This window comes from Protopterus annectens, chromosome 12.part0 (assembly GCF_019279795.1).
Source record: "Protopterus annectens isolate FY-2018-M chromosome 12.part0, PAN1.0, whole genome shotgun sequence".
NCBI classification, from domain to species: Eukaryota; Metazoa; Chordata; order Ceratodontiformes; family Protopteridae; genus Protopterus; species Protopterus annectens.
Window position 1 is genome coordinate 116,428,651 of NC_056746.1, and position 20,110 is coordinate 116,448,760.

General features: G+C 37.6%; 1 protein-coding gene across 1 annotated transcript in view; it reads left to right on the top strand.

The window, feature by feature from the left end:
* Positions 1-20,110, top strand: part of EMP2 (epithelial membrane protein 2) — a 590,980-nt gene that overhangs the window by 462,896 nt on the left and 107,974 nt on the right. Inside the window, exon 4 of the mRNA XM_044089136.1 lies at positions 17,676-17,775. Within this exon, the coding sequence (XP_043945071.1) occupies positions 17,676-17,775 (100 nt within the window). The remainder of the gene's footprint in view (positions 1-17,675; positions 17,776-20,110) is intronic.

Below are 20,110 nucleotides of genomic sequence, written 5' to 3' on the forward strand. Positions count from 1 at the left end.
TTATTGCAACACGGAGCCTCCCCTCTTTTCTCATCCTCTGCTTAAACAATATCTTAGAGGGGCCAAAAATTTAAGGCCTCCCAGAAGATCACCAACTCCTGCATGGGACCTCAATTTTGTGCTGGAAAAACTCACCCTGCCTCCTTTTGAACCAGCAGCTACTGCGGACATAAAATTTTTATCTTGGAAAACAGCTTTCCTCTTGGCAATCACTTTAGCAAGAAGGGTTTCAGAACTACAGGCTCTTATGGCTGTGGAGCCTTTTATTACATTTTACCCGGACAGGGTGTCCCTCAGGACCAATCCTTCTTTTATGCCAAAGGTGGTATCCAGTGTGGCTCTTAACCAAACAATTCACCTGCAAACTTTTTACCCAAATCCGCAGAACAAGGGGGAATGGATTCTGCATTAATTAGACATACACAGATAACTAAGATTCTACTTAAATACCAAGGACCAAATCTCTAAGAAAGTCTGAGCAACTACTGGTGGCATTTGCTGCAGGATCAGAGGGGAAGGCTATATCAAAGCAGACTATTTCAAAGTGGATAAGCCACCGCATTCGTTTCTGCTACTTGCACCATGGTAAACCTGTGTCCAAGGGGATCAGTTCACATTCCACCAGGGCTGCCTGTACCTCAGCAGCTTTTCTCAGAGGAGTTCCAACCAAAGACATTCTAGAAGCTGCTACTTGGAGCTCTGTTCATACCTTCACAAAGCATTATCATTTGCCTCTCTTCTCCAAATCCAGGGCAGGCTTTGCCACTGCAGTTCTGCAGGGCCTTATAGCCACTCCTAATGCTATCTAGTTCCATCCTCCAATCCATAGCTTTGGGATTCTACCCAAATGTAATGACTGCAACAGTGAAACACAAAGAACATAGTACAGTTGTGTACACTTACCATAAATGTAGATGTTCGAGTGTATTCACTGTTGCAGTCCGGGTTACCCACCCGCCAGCCCCCTTTTCTATAACTTCTCTTTCCTTCACTATATTCTAAAGCCTTTGTGGTGTGTTTGCTTTTAGATGAAGGTAAAGTTTATGTTGCTAAAAGTGCTTTTACATATATATTTCTGTGTATATATATATATATATATATATATATATATATATATATATATTTTTTTTTTTTTTTTTGCTCCTCATTTGGGGGGCACCTGACATCTAGGGCAAAAAAAACTGAATAAAATGGCATCAGCTACATGTTTTATACCCCTAACGACCTGACATCATGGAAGAGGAGACAGCAACTGATGCAGGACCCAAGACTTTGTTATTCAGGCCGACTGAGGGCAACCTGCCAGCAGATTAAATGTAATGTAACGGTCTGAGGAAGCAAATGTGAAAGCGCTTACCGACAACAATTTTATCAAATAAATTCTTTTACTTTTAAATCTAAGCTTGGTTCTTGGAGAATATCCCAGTTGCAGTTACAGGCACTTTATGAATGGATTATTGAGCAGCTTTGGTTACCTCTCTGTCTTTATATTTGGCTTGTTCTTTATTGTTTGGTTTCTGAACAGAGGGGAATTTACACCGTTGGATAAGAACTTTTGGTTAAGATTAAATGTAATGACTGCAACAGTGAATACACTCGAACATCTACATTTATGGTAAGTGTACACAACTGTAGTTTTTCTGATACAGAAGTGTTATATTGTGTAATACTAAAAGGCCTCATATGATTTGAATAAGTATGATTCAGATGGTCAGAGAAACCTGACAACGTCATGCAAACATTATGTCTACATCACCTTCTTCTATCTTAACAGGAAGTTTGTAATTCATTATGTCCTCTCTGACACAGTAAGTAGCCGTTATCCTGCTGTGTTGACTGTAAGATGCATTTAAGTACAGCAAATGTAGCATATTGATATATGTTAGCGTGTAGAGCTTTTAATAACTAAACGCCCAGTTTAGTGTGTCAATTAATAACCTAATGGATTATTTTGAAGTGTTTAATTGATCTATGTTTTGTGAAAGTTATGGTAATAAGGGATCAGTGTGTTAATTAGAAGGTTAAATCTGTAATGAAGAGGAGACATCCTGTAAAATACAAAATAAGAAGAGAACACATATTTATTCTTAATAACAAGCTAAACTGCTAACATTCATTAAAAAGTGACTTTTGCAGGCAGTTCTTTTAAAAAAGTCAGATAATAAAGTACTTATTAGGAAGGCAAAAGAGAAGTTTTTGAAAACAAAAGTTCATAGAAAATGTGTAGAATGTTACAAAACTTGGCAAGTTTCTAACAGCTGTATGTGAAAGATTCAAAATAACCATGCCTTAATGTTAAAAAGAATTAATGGGAAGTAACTGATGGTGTAGAAGATGTTGCAAATAGAACAAACACCACCGAGACTCGGACGGCAATGGACATAAATTTAATAATCAAACAAATAAAAACTCTAAAATATAAGCATAAAATGGATTAGCGCTTTCAGCACCAATTCCTATGCGAATATTGTCCTTACTTATTGGGAGGATCTATTTATTTTCAATGAAGACAATTTATGGAAAGATAATCTCTTATTTTATTGGAGATTTGTGGATGACGTTTTTCTTCTTTGGAAAGGTAGTGCTGATGAGCTGAAACGTTTCGTCTCTCATTTAGAAACTACTGCGTCCTTCTTAAGTTTCACAATTAATAGCGCTGACGTAGGGACTGGATTTTTAGATGTCAGAGTTTTTATGAATTGATTAATTGGAGCCTGTGGTACATTGAAAAGAATGTTGGCGGAATGGGCTTTTAAGGTATGACAGTGCATCCTAGACATGTCTTCCCAAACATTGTAAAAGGACAGACTTTAAGGATATCTAGACTTTGTACTGAATAGAGGATTTTTACTGAAGAAATGAACAACTTGATTGATAAGTTCGAAAAACATGGGTACAGCTAGCGGAACCTCATGAATATAATTCATGACAGCCAAATGCTAAGAACAACTAAAGGTAGACCTTGGTTCCAAAGGACCCAATGGCATTCACAATCACATGAGTGACACTTAAGTGCAGTAGTGATATTAGAGAAATCTGTGGAATAATCAGAAGGAATTGGAAGATTCTTACTTCCCATTCTGATGAAAACTCTATGTATAAGGCAGCCATTTCAACAACTGAGCCTCCATCTGATGCACTAAATCATGATTGTCGTATTTAATAATATTGTTACATTGGTGAAGATGCCATGTACTCTGTACCCTAAGAGAAAGCACTGTGATACCAAAATAGCACATCATTTATCTGAGACAGCAGGCTTTATACATAGAGTTGCCACAGGACACCATATTGGGTCAGTTATTTATACAGTGAATTTTGATTCATTGTCTGAAGTATGTTAAAATGCAATAATCGTTGTACAGGATTTGGAAACGTTATCACAAGAGGACATTTTGATGAATATCTGAATAATCCATAGTTGGACTTCTAAATGTACAAAACAGGATTGATTTTGTCCAAGTATGAAGTGAATGTTTAAAAAAGTCAACAGTTAACATTTTAAAGTCACATCTGTGCACACTGAGAATAATCCTACCTGCATTTAGCCCGGTTTTAGGAACTGTTCTTTTGCTGTCAGTTTTGGCATTTAATATGCATTTTCAATGTGTGGTTCATCATTGCTAAGTAAAACTGACATTTATTAATCATTCTATGTAAATGTTAACACAGGAGGACAGCCCCTGTCAGCTACCTAAAGGAAAATATGAGCAGAACAGAGTTAATATTAATCTTCCAACATATTTTTCACACCGTTATTAAATTATCAACACAGACTTTCATTTATATAAAAGAAAACAAACCATGTTAACATATTCCCAGCTGCAAACATTATAAATCACATACATGCTTTTGTATAATTATCATCAGTCTAACATTAAATAAATTACTTCCTGCCTTCCCTTAAACCTCATTTCTCCTCCAAACATGATTCTGCTTGTACTGTTCCTACAATTACAGTTCCCAATTTTTCTATGTGATAGGCTCCTACTCTTCTCTAAAGACCCCACATCCAGTTCGTTTATCTCTTTTACAATATTTAATACTTGAAACACGGTTGGTTTAGACTTTGATTTCCATTTTCTACAAACTGCTTTTTTGGTAGCCACCAGAATTAAACTTAAGGGCTTACTATGTCCAGCCAATTCAGATCTTGTATCAAAGCTCAAAAGCAACATTTCCTTAGTTACATCCATTTTCTCACCCAATATTTCTGACAGAGTACTTGGTAGAGATTTTTTAAAGTCTGCCAACTCATTGTACTCCCAAACCATATGTTCCCATCTTTCTTCTCCATAAAACCTCCAACATTTGCTAACTACCTGAGGAAAAATTATTTGCAGCTTGTGTGGGGTATAAAATAACTATGCAAACACTTCTAAGCAAAATTCCAAAATATTCTAGACTTTTATTCCATATGTAGGAGCCGTGCATATATCCCCCATTGCTTCTTTGTGAATTCCTTATCCAGTCTCTCTTTCCACTTGTTTCTAACATCCTCTGCTTAATTCCTGTAGTTATCATTATATGTCCTACTTATTATCCCTTTTTTAACAGCAGCTTTTGTTCTAGATTCAACTAAATACTCGACCAGAGCAGGTCTTTCACCTAGGAATTCCCTATCCATTTTTCTTTGCCTATTCTGATACCAGTCTCTGACAGGGAAGGCAATCTGCAGTTTGCAGTCTAAATGTCTTCTTGGTCTCTTTCCATTCTGTTAACTTTCCCTCTCTTACTTGCTTCCAAAACCTTTCCAGTTTTTCCCAGTAAATTCGAGCCTCCTCCTGCTTTTTATCTGTACCCCTAATTGCAAACATCCCTATCGGCAAACTTCCCTTTATTCAGTCTCATGTTTGCTCTATTTTTAGAGTACTTTCTGGTGCTTCATGAATATAATATTGTCTCTCTCTTTTTTTAATTTCTCCAAGTCTTTTGGGTTTATATTATCATGATGGGAATGGACCCCATTCCTAAGTCAAAGTATGATTATAGTTCATGAAATTAGTATTGTTTCAGTCTTTGATGTCAGGCAGAAGTGCTCTTCACAGCACCCGCAATGTGCCCAGTAACGACTCCTTCTGCAGTTCATATGGAGTTACATGTATTGGTAATATATCTAAATATGAAGACCCATTGCTCCTACTACTATTGGAACTGTCTGGGTATCTTTCTTCCACATTGCTCTTGTTTCTGCCTGCAGATCCTGATATTTTATGACTTTATGTCTCTCTGTACACAGGGCACTGTTGTCACTGGGTGTGGCGATTTCAATGGTCAATGCTACTCTTGTCTTCTTTTCTTGGACCACTATATTTGGTTTTCTAGCATCTCTCTTTTGAACTGCTGGTAATGGATGATCCCATGTGATGTAGACTTCTTAATTTTCTGTGATGATTTGTGGCTCATGTTTTCACTGTTTTTCAGACACTTTAGCACCATAATGTTTGCACAATCCCCAGTACAACACTCTTGCCGCATTATTATGCCTTTCAGTACACAGTCCTTCTGCCATTAGTATGTCGCAACCAGCAACAAGGTGTGCAACTGTTTCCAATTCGGTTTTACAAAACCTACATTTATCTGTTTCTCCCACATGTTCAATGGACTTTATAAACCAATGTATATGCAGCCCACTGTCTTATACTGTTCTGTATGGCTGCTGTTATTATCCATAAGGATCTACATCCAATGTCCCACTCTCTCATTTCTTGAATTTCCCTCCTGGTTCATCATCATCCCTTTCCACTTTGAATTATAACCTTCTTCTTGTGTAATGTACATGAGCCTTAACTGTGTCGCTGTAAAATATCCATGTAAATCAGGTTATCCTAAACCACTTTGCTTAGTTGGAAGGAATAGCTTATCCCACTTCACTCCTGCTAATTTCCATTCCAGATAAATTCTTCAATTCTTTATTAATAACTCTTCACAACTTCTCTTCTGGTTAATAAAACAAAATATATGCATGAGCTCTATATACAACTAAAGGGACTAAAACATTTTCACCACTTGTTTCTTGTTCTCCATATCCAAAAATAAGAGCTTAAAGTTTCTCAGTTTTTATATTATCTTTTATTTAGTCTCTTCCCACATATCCTTAACTGCAATCGTGTCCCCATAAATATCGATATCACTGAACCAATTCATGTGTGGCTACATAGTTTATAGCTATAGTCTTTGTTTTATCTTCATTAAATTTATATCCCCAAAAAGAATTGAAACTGTCTCAAAATGTTCCACAACACTGAGATGTCCTTCTGGTTTTATAATGGCAACAAGTAAAGCCAACTTTTCTTGGTACTCATACCAATTGTATACTTGAATTTCTTAAGTCCTTTATTTTCTTTGCCAGTGGCTCTAAATTTAATGCAGATAACAAAAGGGAAAGGGGACCACCCTGTCCGTTTCTTCTGTTTAGACACAACTTATCAGAGAGGAATCCTTCCACTTCAATATTTGACTCTGATCTCTCATGTATCTCATGATTAACTTTATTATTGTATCAGGGAATGCAGATGCTTCCATTGCCCTACTCATAAAATCCCGGCTTACTCTGTTGAATGCTTTCTCTGTATCAAGAGCCTTACTTTGTTTCCTTCTGGATCATCATGGTTCCGTCAGTGTTGTAAATGCTTGCCTCCCCTTCAGAAAAGCAAATTGAACCTTATCTGTCATGCTATTCTTATTGTTATGGACATAAACACTTTATATTCATGGTTTAAAATTGAAGTGGGCCTTTATGAATCTAGGTCTAATGGGTCTTTACTATTTTAGGTATCACAGCCACCACAGCTTTCTTCCAGGGTGAGGGTGCTTCCCCTCCTTTCAAAATACTGTTAAACAACACCTTCCAGACCTTTATCACTTTTTCCCCTCTTACTTTCCAAACTTCCACAGAAATATTATCTATTCCTGGAGACTTTCCTGCAATTTGCTTATATCTCCCATTTTTATCTAATCTCTTCTGTCTTAACTGCTAATTGTTCAGAGGTTCATAGGTGTGTACTAGGCTAATGGCCCTGGACCCTTTACAAGCCTAGCCCATAGAAGTTCCCTGGCATCATGCCATCTGATGTTAGTTCCCAGTGCCTCTATCAAGTAGAGCCACTGCAGTGATCCCCGGGGTGAACTTTCTATTTCCCATCCTCTCATCAAGATTTCTCTTGAAGAGAGCCAGTGACGTGCTCTACTTGCATGTATGGGCAGTCTCTGGGTTATGAACCTGTCCCTCCAACATATTCTGTTGATTGTGGTAATGAGGTTAAGGTCTCTGGAGCGTGTGGTGTGGAGGGATTGGGATTTCTTTAGATGCAGAATTTCTAACAGATCTGGTTCAGACATGGCTTTGTAAGTCAAGCAGAGATCACCTCTAAGTAGACGATATGAGACCGAGAATAGCTGGAGTTTTTTGAGTCTGTGTGGACATGTGTTTAAGGCCTAGGATCCTCTTCGTGAGGTACTTTTGTGGCCTTTCCAGCTGTTGCATGTGTCTAGTGAGGTACATGCCAAATGGGACATATTATAGTCAATGATTGGCCTACTGAGGGAAGAGTAGAGAGAGATAATGACCTCTTTCTTTCTGGATGAAAAACCCTTGGTAATGAGATGTGCCACATAGAAGGACTTTCTGACCACAGTGGCAATGTGGTGGTCAAAAGAGAGGTTGCTGTCAACCTGTGTCCCCAGATCTCTTATAACGCTTTCAGTGTTCAGTGGGCTGCCATTGATTGTTGAACCTCATCTACCTCCAACCTTGGCATACATAAATTTTCCATAAAAATTTTCATTTGTGTACTTTCTTGATTTCCAAATTTCTCTTTTTTTACAAATTTTCATAAATTTTCCAAAATATCTGTAATTCCTCTACAGGATCTCTGGTTATTTTTCTTGTTATAGACTCCTTAAGCTTAGCAACAGCCCTTTATACTTTCTGTTGCTTAAGTCATTGTGCCAAAAGTTTTCATGTTCTTGAGTTATAAAAAAAACTGTTGCTTAACAGCCATTTTTCTAAACTCAGGCATATTATCCAGGTACTCCCTTATTTTCTCTTTAGCACTCCACAGTTGTGCCTCTTATTCTGCTGTTACTTCTTAACCATATATCTTTCTTGTTTATTTCTACCCTATTTTTAAACTCCACTATCATTTTATCCCACTCACTAGCTATAACTTATGAAGAAATTTCTATCTTCCCTAATAACACTCAAATAATTTCCACCACCCATTCCTTAAATTCCTCTCTTTAACAGATAGGTGGGGAAGTGCCAGTGTCTCATCTTTAGTTATTACTCTGCGTTTTATCTTAGTTGTTATTGGCACATGATCTGAAATAGTGATTGATTGTGTGTCTAAGCTTTCAGTTAAATGCACACGTCCCTATGAAGTATAATTTCTGTCTAGTCTAGCCCAGTTGTATCTTGGGGAATAATATGTAGTTCTCTGAGTTCCTATTATTGAATTAATATCTTGCGTAAATATTTTCATAAATTTCTTCAGAAATTTACCCTCTTTTGTCATATTGTCTCTTCTCAGTCCCCCAGATACAACCTCACAGTTCCAAATCAAGTTCCAGTCTTCACCTGTAATTAATACTCTGTAATTAATACTGTCTGCTGATAGCTGATTATTTCTCTCAAAAACTTAAGCTCTATAATAGCAGTTTTAGGTGGAATATAAATATATGCCAGCACAGTATTCCTCCCTTGCCAGTAGCCCCTTACTACCACAAATTTACCATTATTATTGTTTGATCAGGGTTTTTCATTTTACAGACGTTAGACAGGCTAAAAGGATGAAATAAGCTAGAAATGGTGTTTCATTTATGCATACATTTTAGAAAGCAGAAACAAAGAATCTCCCACTGAATGTTGACCTTGCTGAAATAACATTTTGTCAAGGGAAGATCAGAGAGAGTACTTGTTTGTATGTGGAATAAACATTTTAATTTCACGAACTGTGTTTGGGAGCTATTTCCTTGGAACATGTTAGGACTGCCTTTATTGGTGCCTTGTATTTCTACTTTAGGTCTTGGGTTTACAGATCTTATTTTATTCTCCAGTATCCACTGTTTTTTGGATTATTAATTTATTTATTTCCCATAAGTGTTTAAATGTACTGTGTCAGGGCATGCTCAGTTAAAACATGTTAGTGCAGGTGTATTTCCGGGTCTATATGACTTGGTCGACAGTTCATATGATCGACTGTTTATTTGGTCGACAGTTCATTTGATCGACAAGCATTTTAGGTGGGGGGCTTCGCCTCCCACACCCCCCAATGTGGGGGGCTGTGCCCCCCACACACCCCTAACTATATATATCAACTCCAGGGTCACACAACATTGGGGAAGGGGGCAAATGCTTGTCGATCAAATGAACTGTCGACCAAATAAACAGTCGATCATATGAACTGTCGACCAAGTCATATAGACCCGTATTTCCCCATGTCCTAAGCTGATGCCAAGGTACCAGTCTTGATGCACTGTGTCTGTGCCTGTGTTCCATTATGCATTATTTAGGAGATGTTGTTTCTGAAGTGTTGTGATTTACTGCGTTAACTTACACCCCTGGAAATAGGAAGTCTTTCAAGTTTGCACTTCTTTTCATGGTGTCTTGTGTGTTTTTTTTTTTTTTGTTTGTTTTTGTTTTTTTGTAATATAGCAGTTTGTATGCTGTTTGTAAAAACCTTCATCAAGTAGCTTGTCAGTATTACCATAGAAGATTAGTTAAGCAAAAAAGAAAAAAAAAAAAGGCTACACTTATACTATGAAGAGGCAAAGTGTGAAATATTACTGCAGGAACATTTGTGCTTACAGGGATATGCAGAAAGAAGAGTTGTTAACTTAGCCATTTCTGTGTTGTCCATCACTTTTCTGATGCTAACGCAAAGCATTGAAACTTAAATAGTGCATTTGCTATGTACATTTGGTAGTGCTTTTTCTCCCTTCTGAACTGACAACACAATGACTTTTTTATTTCGTCTGCACCTCCACAGCCTGCCAACCCTCTGCCCTCTCTAGTTTCATCTCCTTCATTCCCTGTCAGTGAAACGTAGGTAAGAGCTAACAAGCGGAAGCCATCATGCAGACAGATATAAAGGCTACTTGTGCAATGACAGTCCATTGACAATCAGCCTTCCTTCAACCAGCTCCTTTCCCAGACTAGGATTCCAAGGGAGCTGCAGAAGAGAGCTGTTATTACCCCTGATTCTCTTCCTGAATCAGCCCCCCCCCCCCACTACTACGTCTTCCAGCCTGTTCAAGGGCTGACCCTAGAAGCTGTCATTCATATGTACAGGCAGGGCATTTTAGTGAGTCATTTTCCTCTACATCACTATGGGTGGGGATACTACTCTTTCCCCCTGTATCAGTATGGGTGGGGGTACTACTCTTTCCCCCTGCATCAGTATGAGTGGGGGTACTACTCCTTCCCCCTACATCACTTTGAAGGGGTGCTGCTACTTCTGCCTACTTCACTACAGGGGGTGCCACTCAAGCTCTGATCCCTGGTCCTGGCTCTTTTCAGTGCTGTGTGAAAACACCCTGGACTAGGACTGTGCCAATACCCACTTGATTGGTTACCAACTTTGCTGGTCAGAACCACCTCCCTACCCTCACCCAGGATGGGTGAACCATCATCTGCTGCTCCTTCATGCCCCATCACTCATGCCAAGCTTTTCTACTGGCTAATCTGTTAATCGAACATGAATCATAATCAGAACTATATCCCTCTCTCAGAGACGGGGTACGGGCCTTAAATTATGCAAAAAAAAAAAAAAAAAAAGAATGGGCTTTAAACCCCACCTTCCTGTTATCAAATGATGTCATAGATGGGTGGAGTTTGAACCCACCTCTGCATTGTTTAAGAGTTATGGGCCCTAAACCTGCACCTGTTGTGTATTTAAGTGGTGACTCTGGGCATATGGAAATGTACACTACCACTTTGGGTTATGATTTACACTAATCACAACCAAGTAAGCTTTATACCCACTTCAGTTTGAACTCAGTGCCATCCACTGCAGTTTTACCAACAGTGACTGCAGCTTAGACAAACATACTGGTTAGTAAATTTTATGCCAACGTCACCCCAGAGATGCCTATTTCAAGCCTGCTTATCAGACAGCCAATGATAGTGAAAGAAGATGCACTGAGCATATACTGAAAGTATTCTCCAAAATAAATACTTCATCCATGGAGGCCTGACAACATGCTTAGTTGCCTAATTAATAGCACTAAACTAGCACTGGCAGACCGATTCCTCAGCCTCTTTAACACTAGCCAGTCAACTGGCTTTCTCTCTCAGGTGTGGTGCACAGCTGTTGTGATGCTATTCCACAAGCATGGCCCCACCACTGTCCCCAGGAATCAAAGACCTATTAGTCTAGTCTAACAACTCTTACATCCAAAGTCATGAACATAGCATAACTGATAGAATTTACTATGAATGAAAAATCTTATCAGAATCAAACTCCAGAAGTTTGGTTTTATCAAGGGTATATCTTGTCTGATGAATATACTGATCCTCTTTGAGAGAATTAATCAGGCCATAGACTGTGGGCAAGCTGTTCACACAGTGTACCTTGACCTCAGCAAAGCGTTCAATAACTATACCATGTAAAAATACAACAAACAAGATGAAGGTGGTCTAAATTGACCCCTAACTGGTAGGGGGATAGTCAACTGGTTTAGGGACAGGACTTGCAGAGAAAGACTAGAGGGAGGATCCGAGTCCTCCAAGAGTATGATGGTGAGTTCCTCAGAGATCTGAGCTGTGACTTCTGCTATTCAGTATCTTCTTCTCAGATCTCTATTATTGGAAATGAGGATCACTGGTTAACAAAAGTTCTATGATGATTGTCAGCTGGGAGTCATCACCAAGTATCCCTCGACATACAGGTACTCCAACAGGCACTCATACATGTCAATACCTGGTATATAAAAATAGACTTAAACTCAAAGCCAAAAAGGTGCAACACTGCAGCATTTTGGTGTGCAGTCCCCTCACTCCAGCTTATAGTACAGGTAACACACCATTTGAAAATGAAAACAGAGTAAGAAGGCTGGGTACTCAGATGGATAGCTCTCACATTACAACAGTGGTTAGGAAATCCTTTCACCTTGCACAGCTCATAGCAGAAGGCACTTCCTATAAATCAAAAGAAGTCCTTCCCTCCTTGTACTCCAGACTGATTACATTGATTATGGAGGACAACGTCCACCTTTGGGATGTACTTTACTAAGCATATTAAACAACTGGAGGACCCTAGAAGTTTTTAACTAAAAAGATCGGGGGCTTAAAAGACCTGACCTACCAAGAGAGAGACTGGAGGCTTTTTCTCTACATTCACCATTGTATAGAGTCCTTAGGAGTGATTATTTTTCTGCATTCACCATTGTATAGAGTCCTTAGGAGTGATTATTCTTCTGCATTTACCATTGTATAGAGTCCTTAGGAGTGATTTTTTTTTCTGCTTTCACCATTGTATACAGTCTTTAGGAGTATTATTTTTCTGCTTTCACCATTGTATAGACTCCTTAGGAGTGATTATTTTTCTGCATTCACCATTTTATAGACTCCTTAGGAGTGATTATTTTTCTGCTTTCACCATTGTATAGAGTCCTTAGGAGTGATTGTTTTTCTGCATTCACCATTGTATAGAGTCCTTAGGAGTGATTATTTTTCTTCATTCACCACTGTATAGACTCCTTAGGAGTGATTATTTTTCTGCATTCACCATTGTATAGACTCCTTATGAGTGATTATTTTTCTGCTTTCACCATTGTATAGAGTCCTTAGGAGTGATTATTTTCCTGCTTTCACCATTGTATAGAGTCCTTAGGAGCGATTATTTTTCTGCTTTCACCATTGTATGGACTCCTTAGGAGTGATTATTTTTCTGCTTTCACCATTGTATAGAGTCCTTAGGAGTGATTGTTTTTCTGCATTCACAATTGTATAGAGTCCTTAGGAGTGATTATTTTTCTGCTTTCACCATTGTATAGACTCCTTAGGAGTGATTATTTTTCTGCATTCACCATTGTATAGACTCCTTATGAGTGATTATTTTTCTGCATTCACCATTGTATAGAGTCCTTAGGAGTGATTATTTTTCTGCATTCACCATTGTATAGAGTCCTTAGGAGTGATTATTTTTCTGCTTTCACCACTGTATAGAGTCCTTAGGAGTGATTATTTTTCTGCTTTCACCATTGTATAGACTCCTTAGGAGTGATTATTTTTCTGCATTCACCATTGTATAGACTCCTTATGAGTGATTATTTTTCTGCATTCACCATTGTATAGACTCCTTATGAGTGATTATTTTTCTGCATTCACCATTGTATAGAGTTCTTAGGAGTGATTATTTTTCTGCATTCACCATTGTATAGAGTCCTTAGGAGTGATTGTTTTTCTGCATTCACAATTGTATAGAGTCCTTAGGAGTGATTATTTTTCTGCATTCACCATTGTATAGAGTCCTTAGGAGTGATTATTTTTCTGCATTCACCATTGTATAGAGTCCTTAGGAGTGATTATTTTTCTTCATTTACCATTGTATAGACTCCTTAGGAGTGATTATTTTTCTGCATTCACCATTGTATAGACTCCTTAGGAGTGATTATTTTTCTGCATTCACCATTGTATAGAGTCCTTAGGAGTGATTATTTTTCTTCATTCACCATTGTATAGAGTCCTTAGGAGTGATTATTTTTCTGCATTCACCATTGTATAGACTCCTTATGAGTGATTATTTTTCTGCTTTCACCATTGTATAGAGTCCTTAGGAGTGATTATTTTCCTGCTTTCACCATTGTATAGAGTCCTTAGGAGCGATTATTTTTCAGCTTTCACCATTGTATGGACTCCTTAGGAGTGATTATTTTTCTGCTTTCACCATTGTATAGAGTCCTTAGGAGTGATTGTTTTTCTGCATTCACAATTGTATAGAGTCCTTCGGAGTGATTATTTTTCTGCTTTCACCATTGTATAGACTCCTTAGGAGTGATTATTTTTCTGCATTCACCATTGTATAGACTCCTTATGAGTGATTATTTTTCTGCATTCACCATTGTATAGAGTCCTTAGGAGTGATTATTTTTCTGCATTCACCATTGTATAGAGTCCTTAGGAGTGATTATTTTTCTGCTTTCACCACTGTATAGAGTCCTTAGGAGTGATTATTTTTCTGCTTTCACCATTGTATAGACTCCTTAGGAGTGATTATTTTCTGCATTCACCATTGTATAGACTCCTTATGAGTGATTATTTTTCTGCATTCACCATTGTATAGACTCCTTATGAGTGATTATTTTTCTGCATTCACCATTGTATAGAGTTCTTAGGAGTGATTATTTTCTGCATTCACCATTGTATAGAGTCCTTAGGAGTGATTGTTTTTCTGCATTCACAATTGTATAGAGTCCTTAGGAGTGATTATTTTTCTGCATTCACCATTGTATAGAGTCCTTAGGAGTGATTATTTTTCTGCATTCACCATTGTATAGAGTCCTTAGGAGTGATTATTTTTCTTCATTTACCATTGTATAGACTCCTTAGGAGTGATTATTTTTCTGCATTCACCATTGTATAGACTCCTTAGGAGTGATTATTTTTCTGCATTCACCATTGTATAGAGTCCTTAGGAGTTATTATTTTTCTGCATTCACCATTGTAAAGAGTCCTTAGAGTGATTATTTTTCTGCTTTCACCACTGTATAGAGTCCTTAGGAGTGATTATTTTTCTGCTTTCACCATTGTATAGACTCCTTATGAGTGATTATTTTTCTGCATTCACCATTGTATAGAGTCCTTAGGAGTGATTATTTTTCTGCATTCACCATTGTATAGAGTCCTTAGGAGTGATTATTTTTCTGCTTTCACCACTGTATAGAGTCCTTAGGAGTGATTATTTTTCTGCTTTCACCATTGTATAGACTCCTTAGGAGTGATTATTTTTCTGCATTCACCATTGTATAGACTCCTTATGAGTGATTATTTTCTGCATTCACCATTGTATAGACTCCTTATGAGTGATTATTTTTCTGCATTCACCATTGTATAGAGTTCTTAGGAGTGATTATTTTCTGCATTCACCATTGTATAGAGTCCTTAGGAGTGATTGTTTTTCTGCATTCACAATTGTATAGAGTCCTTAGGAGTGATTATTTTTCTGCATTCACCATTGTATAGAGTCCTTAGGAGTGATTATTTTTCTGCATTCACCATTGTATAGAGTCCTTAGGAGTGATTATTTTTCTTCATTTACCATTGTATAGACTCCTTAGGAGTGATTATTTTTCTGCATTCACCATTGTATAGACTCCTTAGGAGTGATTATTTTTCTGCATTCACCATTGTATAGAGTCCTTAGGAGTTATTATTTTTCTGCATTCACCATTGTAAAGAGTCCTTAGAGTGATTATTTTTCTGCTTTCACCACTGTATAGAGTCCTTAGGAGTGATTATTTTTCTGCTTTCACCATTGTATAGACTCCTTAGGAGTGATTATTTTTCTGCATTCACCATTGTATAGACTCCTTATGAGTGATTATTTTTCTGCATTCACCATTGTATAGACTCCTTAGGAGTGATTATTTTTCTGCATTCACCATTGTATAGAGTTCTTAGGAGTGATTATTTTTCTGCATTCACCATTGTATAGAGTCCTTAGGAGTGATTGTTTTTCTGCATTCACAATTGTATAGAGTCCTTAGGAGTGATTATTTTTCTGCATTCACCATTGTATAGAGTCCTTAGGAGTGATTATTTTTCTGCATTCACCATTGTATAGAGTCCTTAGGAGTGATTATTTTTCTTCATTCACCATTGTATAGACTCCTTAGGAGTGATTATTTTTCTGCATTCACCATTGTATAGACTCTTTAGGAGTGATTATTTTTCTGCATTCACCATTGTATAGAGTCCTTAGGAGTTATTATTTTTCTGCATTCACCATTGTAAAGAGTCCTTAGGAGTGATTATTTTTCTGCTTTCACCATTGTATAGAGTCCTTAGGAGTAATTATTCTTCTGCATTCACCATTGTATAGAGTCCTTAGGAGTGATTATTCTTCTTCAGTCACCATTGTATAGAGTCTTTAGGAGTGTTTATTTTCTTCTGTATATTCAGCTTTGTACAGACTCCATAGAAGTGATGATTGCCTTGTTTAAAGGGCAGTAGGTGATCCAGCAGTCCAAGAACTCTTATACCAGCAGAACATTGAACAGTCCTCCTAAAACTAAGGCCAGAGATCTAAATCTAGTCCTATAAAATAAGAAACACAGGGTGGGTGGATATGTTTGTCACACAGCACCTGCCCTTTTTCTGCCACAAGCAGTGTGACACACTGCCCGTTTTTAAAAAGGAGCTGAACAACAGGATGGGTATTCATAAATTCACTCCTGGTATGACACTCGTCTGACCCTTCTTGAAAAATGAGGCAAGGCCTAAGGGTGAGTTCTGGCCAGGGTTAATGGCGTCACTGCTTAGTTGCCTTGTAACTTCTATGATCCTATATCCACAGTTTCCCAGTGTTTGATACTTCCCTAGTGACACATCCTCTTTCTTACATGCTGCTGTCAATCAGATTACTAAACTGATCTTCAAGAATTCAGTTTCTGATCACTCTTGCAATGACACAGACTACTTATTAATTCATAGCAGCTGATAGCCACCAGTCTCCATTTTAAAGGGGCTGAAGTCAATAACCTAACTAATACTGTGAGGATTTCCATCACTAATAAAACAGATGATGAGGTAAACAAAAATGGGGTACATCATACACTAATAATATAAGGTAGCAGCCACAAACTTTTACACATTAGATGTAAACAGTTTACTTTTAAAAAGGATTATGCATACATAACAATACTGCAGTTGTACGGGAAAATAAAGTGAAACATTTCGTGCAAATAGACTTATGACAGAAAAAAGTAAGCGCATCTGTTGCTGTTGTTTCATCTTACTGTTTACATTTGGCTAAAGCTGATGGACATAAAATGCAGTAAGTCTGTCATCTAAATAAATGAGTAAAATAAAATGTATTCATTAACAAAGGTAGTTGACTGATGCACAAGGATCCACTTCAGCCATAGTCTGGAAACAATGTCTGGCTAAGTGACGTTCTCCGAATTCTGTAATAGGCAGAAAAAAGTCTGAGTAAAACTGAGCCTTGCAAATTTGAGAAATAAAGAACCAAGCGACAGTAGAGAACCTTAAACCTCTACTTTAACTGAAATTCTCAGTTTAACTTTCTCCACAAGTTAGAATTTCCCAAGTCCAAGTAATAGCCCCAGTCCAACAGGAAAAAAAAATGGACAGCAACTGTGGTTCAGAACACTCCAATGAGTTTAGATACATTTCAAACACAAATAGAATCATTCTTTCCTTTTAAAACCAGTTGCAAGATTGCATACGTTCCATGCTACAGTGAGATAATGCTGCTTGTGAAGGAAACATTGGCCACAGGAGTAGTAAGTAATCCATAATAAAAGAAAACAATCATAAAGTATGCATATTTTATGAAATTACATAACCATTTGCATTTTTTTTAAATCCAAGGAAACTTTTTATCTGATACCTGTAAACCAAAGAGCCATTTTAATAGTGGCATATAAAACTACAGATGTGTTTTTGTTTTCCTTTCTGTGTAAGTTTTTAACTGTTTCTTTTTCCTTCTAAGGCCTGGTGGACAAATACAAACAGCACTGCAGATATTTGGCAGATATGTACAATGAATGACACTGCTACGTATTGCTCTCCCGTGCCAAGCACATATGGTGGTAAGTACCTCCAAAGTCTTTAACTACAGTGTTTTTAAAGTAAGCAAATGTTTATTTTATTTGAACAATGATAATTTTAGCTGAGTTTGAAACTTTCAGTAGAGTTCCATGGTTGCTCTGTAGTCAGTTTAATTCTCTACCCCAGGTATCTTTTACCACCCTGATGTTAGAAGTTAACAAAACTAGTTCTTCTGCCACAAATATCCCGACTGAAGTATTTCTCCTGTCTGGAGTGAAAATCCTGTTGGCCATAAATGTTTGCATGCAGGATGAGGCATTGATTAGGTGTGACATACATGACTCTGGGACTTATTGCGTTGGATTGTCAGTGATTTTCTGCTTTGACTATCATTTTGCTCTTTTCTGGATTTCTGTGGCCACAGCATATACCCATTTCTTGAACAAACTTCCTTTCTGTGTTAAGTAATGCATATACTGTATGTTGTCTAAGAAATCTCTCTGCTCCCTTTAAGGTAGAGCTTCTAGCTACATGCAGAAGCAGAGCCTTACACACCCCTCACCAGAAAGGAATGTAGTCCATTATCCATTATTATAGTTTATTAACCTGGCTGTCAGTGGGAAAGCTTGTGTTACAACTTTTTAAAACTAGTTCTGTCCTTGGCCCTCCATAATTCTGTTTTGTTAGTCTGTGAGTCCTATATTGTCCCTCTGTTGTCCAGCAGTTTGGACTTAGTCTTTAAAATTCTGAGTCTCTACCAGCTTGTAAGACTGGAGATAACCTCCTCAGGACCAGCTTAGTGATGCGATGTGCAGTACATTGCACAGAATCGGAGGTGGATGTCCACTGTGGAAGTACTACTGGGTATGCTGGCACATCCATAAACTCTGCTGTCAAATGCAAAACATCAAGCAGGTGTGGTAAGTGCACACTTTCATTTCACACTTTCACTATGTCAGAATGTGGGGACACTACATTCAGCAGTGTAGGCTTGGGGCAAGGCACTTTCCTTCCACTGAGATAAAATATATTTTGCAATATTTGTCTGTATTTATTTAATAATCACATATATTAAACCTACAACTAACTGGAGATCAGGCAGTATATTACTACAGCATTTCAAATATTTTGGGACATTATAGCAGTTACACATAGACAGCCGCGGTGGTGCAGCAGTAGCGTTGTTGCCTCACAGCGAGAGGTTCTCTTGTTTGATTCTTGTCTGGGGTGCAGGGAGCGCCTTCTGTGTGGGGTCTGCATGTCCTCCCCGCGGTTGGGTGGGCGTTCCAAAGACATGCGTAAATGGGCATGCCTTCATTGAAGGTTGAACGTCAAGCTGGCACCTCAGCGTTTGTCAAAATCTACTGCCAATCATTAGCAGACTGTTCCACTGTGGTGACCCCTGACCGGGAAAAGCCGAAAGACAACAACAACATCAACATAGTAGTTGCACATAATTTAAAAATAAGCAGGATTATTAAAGCAGTTAGGTAATACCACATTCATAAGATGATAAATATTTAAAAATAGTTTTAAAGGATGAGAAAGTCATAGTACTTCTGACAATATAATAGATGCTAATCTGTGAAACATAATTAAAATAACTAAAGGCTGAATCTTCATTCCTACACTCTACATCTAGAAATATACAAATGAAAAACAGAACTAGACATTAAATCTCTAACAAATATAGCAAGCACCAGGACAAATTGTTAGGCATGGAAGAATACTTTGTGACCAAAATAATGCTGACCTAAAATGAATACCAAACCAACCAAATATCACGCACGTAGGACAGGCGTGCTCGGTCCCAAAAAAGCGTGAATCCCAAACCAAAAACGGACCAGCACGTATAGGATGGTAAAGTTAATATTTATTATTGCATAATAGCACAAAAAGATCTTGTCAGCATGGGTAAAAACCCATGCTGAAGCAAACCGGTTTCGGCTGTTACCAGCCTTTCTCAATGCCAAAAAATGAAATGAAAAGCTCCACCATATTAGACCCTGTTATTTATAGTGCCAATCTTAAAGGGATATCACCCACATAAAAATAATTACATAATTATACAATTGTTATACATTATGCAAACCACATACTAGGACAATTTCAATAATCAACAAAAATATATACATATCTCATATTAGTTATTACATATTATGGATATGTACATATACAATCATATACAACTACAAAAAAGTTATTGTGTACAAATAATTTACAGAACAAAATATGATAGCCTTGCCACTAAAAATATATTACAAATGCCTATACCTCTATATCTGGCCCACATTATTTTGTAAAAATAAATGGCGCCCAGTATAATGAATATTGTCTTATGTCATATTGCAAGGATATCCATATAGTCCCGTAAAT